The following is a 7,725-nucleotide window of genomic DNA, read 5'->3' on the forward strand; positions in this document are numbered from 1 at the left end:
TGGATTTCTTTTTACTACACCTAATATAAAATAATCATTAAAACAGTTTTAAAAGTAAATTGATAAATCGAGGGACTACGGGGCAGACTGTTCTCGGAACTATTTTTTAAATATTCGAAAGATGAAGTGATTGCGTCTGATTAACGAGAATCGTCAATTCAAAGGCTCCGCAATTCACCAGCGGAAATCGAGTGGTTCACTTTCAGATCCTGTTACACGTCTCACATTACTTTATCGCGCTGCACCATTCTCCATGAGTCACATGAAAACTGCACGTGCCGTTTGCACGATTGCACACTCTCTACACTTTGGAAATCCTTCCATCGTCTACGAGACATTTGAAAAAACTTTATTGCCTCTTTTAGTTTCAACGAAGCAATTCACACGTTCTCTCTCTTCGTGCTTTCTTTACAATTATTAATTCAATCGCCATTAAAATCGAAATCACAAGCTAGGATCTCCACACTAAAGATACTTTAATTATATTTGCTCTAGTAATTAGGATAGCAATTATTATTATTTAATAATATTTGATCAATTATAAATATTTTGTTTTTTTTTGTACAAATTAACAACTGATAAATGGTTTCATATTACTAAATCTATTAATCATATCATATCTTTGGATTCCCATGTAAATGGCATGAAGATATATTATACAAAAGGATACATCGATTTAATGAGGCGGCGATTTACTGACGATTTATGAGCGCTAAATTATTGTGAGCCAATATACCGATGCTGATTAATGATGGCAAATAATTACAAAGTAATGCATCCTCAACCGTTCAGTTAATTTGCGATCCGTGATCAGTTGATCAATTTCCGGGCTTCACCCATTTCCGATACACCTGTCTGTATCAAAGCGAGAGCTCTCACGAGAGAAACGAGCTCGACGCATAAATCACGAAGACCGGACTTTCTAGCCATTAGCGACAGCTCTAGCGATAAACGCTACCGCCTGCCTAGAAGCCATCAGCAAACGTACTCGATGGCCTATTCGTCTTGAAGAGCGAGCTTTAACACTTTGCGGTTTAACTAAATGCTCATAACATCGACAAGATTTTTTTCATGTATCTTTTGATTTATTGGAAAGCCATTAGAAATCTTAATACAGAACGCCTCAATATTGATACATACATACACAAACTACATAAAATGCGCTAAAAGTTATCATATACACGACCAAAATGAAAAATTTTTAACAAAAATGAATTTCTTAAATCTGACATAATCTTCTGAAAGAAAATTAACATGATACTTCGTTAATGATGTATTTAGATAATCTAGGAGCTATTTATGATAATAATGTATGACATTAAATATATAAAAGATTATATAAGATCGAAAAATATTTTTGTTGTATGATAATTAGTCAAGTAATCTCTATTCTGCCCTCAAAAATCAAGATAGTGTATTAAGGTAGGATAGTGTATTACTTACTGTCTCGCTTACGAACAATAAAAAAATTAATAAGATAAATAAATGTAAGTCATATACATTTGATTTTAGTTTTGTAAAAAAAGAGAAGGAAAAAAATTCTTGTTGATATTAAGTATGCCATATACGAAAAAAACACATTAAATAAAAAATGTTACATTGTGCGGAAGGAAGAACACTTTCCGTTCTGTTTTATATGGCAATTATGTTGAATCGGCCTCAAAGATGATTGTGAAAGGATTGAAATACCGTCTGCCTATTCTCATTTACCTGCTTGCTTTTCAGAAGCCTCTCACCTCGAGATGACAATGCACTTTTCTCTAACTCGACTAACTGTAACTCTTCCTGCAAAATTACGCGTAGTTTAATTTTTTCGAATTAAAATGCTTACTCTTGCGGAAACAAAATATTTTTTATCCTCCACGCACAAAGATATAATTATATCGACTCTCAAGGATTATTGTGAAAGGAGATTGAAATTCTACCTGACTATCTGTCTCTTTTCCAAGATTCCGTCACCTTGATGACAGTGAATTTTATTGCATTAACGGCACACTGAATTAACAAACAACAAATTTTTTCTTCAGGATTTTAATATCCATTTTCCTCCATGTGAAAAAGTTATACTTATCGAAAAAGTTCTCTTTTATCAGAAAAAGAAAATTGTGAAAGGAGCATTGTGAAAGGATCGAAATTGCCCGTTTGCTTCTTTCATCGTACTTTTACCCCAATGATAATCGAGTTTCTCTCAAAAGTAATTAACAAATCGACAATCTAGATTTTCCTTTAGAATTTTAAATAAGCTAGATTTTCATGGTGTTTGCCATAAAATAGTTTCAATCAAGAACATTTTAGATTTTACTTACTTTCGAGTTTTCCGAAAAGTAAAATTTTCTTTAATTAATTAGTAAACTATCTAATGAATTATTTCCTAAAATGTTATATATTTGCATAATTAAAATCATGTAATACAGCAAGATACTTTTTATCCCGTTTTTCCGAGGTAATTTTATCAGAATAGTCGATCAAGGATTACTGTGAAAGGTCTGAGACTCCACCTGCCTCTTTTGAAAGCCCCTCAGCGGGGAGAACAGCGGAGTTTCCTTTAACCGGTCATTCACAAAGTAGGGCGACCTGTCGTCGGTGACTTCAGCGAGCATCAAGATTTCAATGTCCGAAGAATAGCGTGCTCAGTAATGACAATTCGTGCTAACAATTGTAATTGCAAATTGATGATATATCATAGCTCTTAATTGAATGAAAATTATAGGATGAAAATTATCGGGATGATTACGCAATATTTGTAAACGATATTCTTTAATGATTAGAAATGTCGAAAAATAAAATGCCGCCTTGATAAAAGAATGTTAAATCAGGAACGAAGCTTGCGACGCTTATCATGCCATTATTATTATTTTTATCATTCGATAACAAATCGTCAATAAAAAGGCGTAATTCTCTCGATAAAGGATACACAATTACAAATATGAAAACAAACATATACACAGTCGTTCGATCGCACTTTCATCGTCCCACTTTCTCCGTGTTGTTCGGAACGCATCGTCGGACTGACCATGCTCTTAGTGGTTTTACGAGAGAACCTTTCGTACTTCCACGACACCTCCATCGTCGACCGGCGATTAAAGATAGAAAACGTAGACGAAATCCGAGAAAGTCCCGGAATCACATCCGTGTCTCTTTTATGTTGTATTAGATGCGTTATTGTGTTCAAAGGATAACGAAAGGAAACTCGTTGCTGGCCGATTTGGGAAAGTCCCAACCGTAATGGCGATCAATTTTATGATCAATGTTCACTCATTTCCCTGGAATATCCTTTAATCCTTATGTATAATTTTATATGTATAATTTTATTTCTTTAAATAATTTTACAGAATATTTCATAATTATCATATCATTCAATAATAAATTCTTTAAGTAATTTGCAACAAGATTTAAAAATCATTTAATGTATTTGATTTGTAAAATCTTAAATTAACTATCAAAATCAAGTTACATAAAACACACGGACTATTGTAATTTTATTAATAATATTAAATAAAGGATTTCGCACTATATAATGTCTGCACTATATAATCTCACTATATCATGTAATATATATATAAAATATATATATATAAATTATTCTCTTATTAATTTGTTTATTTACATCATTGTGTTTTCCTTTATCAATCAACAAATCACTAACACTGTGTTCGAACAAATGAGAAAAAACAGGAAAAAAGCTATCTCACGAAATTATTCATACCTATGACAACAATGTAACTGTGGTTTACGCCAGTTTACGGTACCATTCGATATCCTTTCGTTAATACTTATTTGCGAAGATTGCGAGAATGTGCACGGAATTGTTATTTTTATCCGATTGATGCATTGACATTGATACGAATGCGCGATGCCGATTATGGCGAGAGCGGCTGCATTACAATGCGCTCTGCTGTCTTCGCTTCGAGTAGTGTCTCAAACGCGCGCAGCGCACATTATAGCGGTATTGAAGTCACTGCACCGTGAGAATACAGTTACTGCGCCATATTCTCATGAATAATCGCTACGATTACGACGAAGGGAGCATTACGAGAAGAGAGCACGAAGTAAAACCACTACCATTACAAAGATCGTCACGCTTATGTCGTTCTCTGCGAAAACACTTCGCTACGTTTTTCCGATAGGAACTTATTGATTTAAAAACAATTGTTGGATCAAAAACAGTCATTTGATTGCAGCCTGTCTCCCCATGTTAAATCGCAAAACACATCATAAAGATAACTTCTAAATCATCATAGAGTTCACATTATTTTACCCACCCAAAGGTTTTATTGGGATTGTATAAGAAAAATAAATTTTTAAATCAAAAACACATAAAAAGAACATATTTGTAAATATTTAATAAATATAGGTATACTTAACTAACTAGACTGATATAATTTTAACACATACCAATTTTAATATATATATTAAAATTGGTATGTGTTAAAATTATTACAAAATATATAATATTTTGTAATATTTAAAACTGTAATATAATTTTATTTTAATGCATATTAGGTTTCATAACTCCTCTTTCCAAGAATTATTTAAAATTGAATCTAAATTACATAAATATCTGTAAAATGTATAATATACATTCATATACTTTTGGGCTGATTTTTTCATTCTACCCGAATATTTTTTTATATATGTAATTATTTTATATATGTAATTTTTTATATGTAATGTCATTATTTCTTTCTTTATCTTCACTACAGAAGTATTGTTTTTATATTTGAAAAATTCATTATGATATTTTTACAATAAATGAGATAATATAAGGTATATGTATAAGAGCCAATTCGAATCTTGATGCTTAGAGAATATTATATTATATTTTAATTGTTGATCATAAAAATTAATCATATAATAATGTTACGGCTGCATTAAACATGTTTCAGATACATGATTGAGCTCTCTTGAGAGACAAAAACTTCTTATAAAATTATTATAATATTTTTTAAAAATTCTTTTATAATTAATTTTATTTGAATATGAAATTAAATAATGTATACATCATAAACTGAATATTATGTAAAAAAATATCAAATAATCAATTTTATCAAAAAAAACTCCAAAGATCACCAAAAAACTCCTAAAAACTAATTTGGCTAAGCTTTTTTAAAAAAGCCCAAGTTTTTTTTAGCTCCGAAATCATACTTTTAATAATGACGGATTCCTATTTAACTTCTTATTTTAAGAAAAAACTCAATCGAGTCCTTGGTTTTTCTAGCTTCAGTTTATTTCCCTCTTTTTTATATGTGAATAAAAATCTAATCTTATTTTTATGAACAACTTTAGAATTTGTCAGAAAAGTTGAACGACAAAACTATAACGTGCAATTCATATTCGCGAAAAGGAAGCAGTCACGCAATGAAAAAAGCGCGTACACGATACGCAGTTAAATTCGTGAGAAGAGCTCATTATCATTACTCGGTCAAAGTAAATCTGAATTTTGCAAACGTGCGCGCTCACACGATGCACTTTCTATTTCTAGCATATATATGCGCGCCTTTCGCGCCATATCAGATCGGTCGGCCGGTATCATAACGCTCTTCATGCGGCCACTCGCCGTGACTTTCTATTCCAAGCATAACTCGTCAGGCTGATCATTCTTAATAAGAGAGGTCGAGTCGATCGTTGATGTGTGGTTACCGCGAAATCACGGCACGATTATTCGACGGAGACGCGCAGTCAGGTGTATAGAATCACCGCGAGATCCAGTTATTCGCTTTTCTTACACGAGAAGTTATGATACGGAAATGTTATAAGCAACGGAATCATCAGTAATTACGCGATGAGAACAATATGAGAAATTACATGTCTTCAAAAAAAGTCTTTAACAAACATCAGTAATAATCGCTCTCTATTTCCTTCTCTCAATTTCCTTTCCATCAACTTTAATATCTTTCTTTAAAAAAATTTTTTTATTAACTTCTTTTTATTACACTTCGACAATTATATAATTAGCCCAAAGAGATATGTAATAATAAATAATAAATGAAAGATCACAGAATCTTAAGAGGTTGCATATAAGGCACAGTCGAAAATGCGCAAAACTGGTGGAGGGTCACAGTCTACTTAGCGATATGAACTCGAAATCTAAGAAGGAATGCATATCAAGGCCGATCTCTCGGTGCGCGCGCATTTCCACCCACTATTCTCTCTTATCGTTCGGTAAACTCGGGGCTAATTAGAACTCGAGCGTAAAACAGCAAGTTCGTCGCTCGTGCTCAAAACACACTCGCGGTTGCAAAGAATCGAAGCCGATTTCAACGGTATTTCAGTCGCGTTGTCAACCTTCCGTGACGAATTATTAATTGCCAATGGGCTGAATTTTAATATTGTAAATATTTCAATCGGGGATTCCAATCATCGCAATTAGTTAAGCGAAGTTTAACTAGTAATAAGTTAAACGAAGAACTTTGACAATTTAAGACAGTAAAATTTTTAGATGTGATTTATTTATGCATAAAAACCAAGAAGAACAATGGAAAAAAAAGAGATAAAAAATACTGCGCTCTTAATAATTTAAAAGATTCGAAATTTTTGAATCCAAAAATTTTAAATCCTCAGATTTAAAAAAATATATTTTAATTTTTAAACAATTATAATTTAGAACTTAGACTGAGAATAAATTAATTAAGAGAAATATATATATATATATATATATATATATATACCTTAGAAATATATATCTTACAATTAGAAATCTATATTTTATTTTCGATCAAAGCGCTTAATATTCATATATCAATTTATTGAAAATATATTTCTTCATTTTTATACATCACGCGCCGATTGAAGCTAAAGCTTTTAGATTCAGTTTATGATTATGTTTCAAGTCAGACAAACTAAATCGGCGCGCAATTTATAAAAACTGAAAAAATATAAATATTATTAAGTACCAAGGTTCGCTTTGACCAAAAAATAGGATTCTTTATCTTAATTGATTTAATTTATAAACTTACTTGTAAAGTTTTAAAATATTGAAACACTGAAAAATTTGATAGTTCTACAAAAAAGTCATTGACAAATTATTTACAGAAAGCCAATTGAGCGATAATACACCGCCCATAATAGGGTTGGATTATCGAAATTGGAAACTTTCGGAGACCGAGCCAGTAGGAAATATCATAACCAGAGTTCACGCCAAGGACAACGAGCAGGATAACTTAATTTATGGTCTAGAACGACTGGAAGATTATAACGGGGATAACAAGCCTCAGTCACCATTACCCTTCTTCATCAACAAAACAACCGGCATAATTTTTCTCAATGAAACTCTCAAAGGAAGAGTGAGTATTTTTGCCAATTGTCAATTGTAAAAATTTTTTATTTCAAATAAAAATTTCTGCCTTGAATAATTTAAAATGAGAAATTTTGAAAATGTACAGATTGATGTTTATAATTAATTATGATGAATTTAAAGTATATTTAACTTTGGTTGTAGAAATAATTTATTAAATAAAAATTATACTATATATTTTTGTCATATCAATTGGCTAATTAAATTTATATTAATTATATAATAATTATAAAGATTCATGTTTTAAATGTTTTATTATTACTTTAAATGTTACACTGCATAGTATGCAATATAAAAATGGCTATCTATATATATATATATATATATATATATATATATATATACACTATAGTTAGTTACTATTAGTTATAACTAATTATTTATTTACTACTACTACAACAAACTAAAATTAGACGACGTAGTTAAGAAAC

The 7,725-nt window shown here is 31.0% G+C and overlaps 1 protein-coding gene across 1 annotated transcript in view; it reads left to right on the plus strand.

Annotated features, from left to right (window-relative positions):
• The window catches only part of LOC105624990 (tyrosine kinase receptor Cad96Ca), a 26,046-nt gene that overhangs the window by 13,180 nt on the left and 5,141 nt on the right, over positions 1–7,725 (plus strand). Inside the window, exon 2 of the mRNA XM_012206333.1 lies at positions 7,033–7,309. Coding sequence (XP_012061723.1) covers positions 7,033–7,309 — 277 coding nt within the window. The remainder of the gene's footprint in view (positions 1–7,032; positions 7,310–7,725) is intronic.

Source organism: Atta cephalotes (genome assembly GCF_000143395.1).
Source record: "Atta cephalotes unplaced genomic scaffold scaffold00099, whole genome shotgun sequence".
Taxonomy (NCBI): domain Eukaryota; kingdom Metazoa; phylum Arthropoda; class Insecta; order Hymenoptera; family Formicidae; genus Atta; species Atta cephalotes.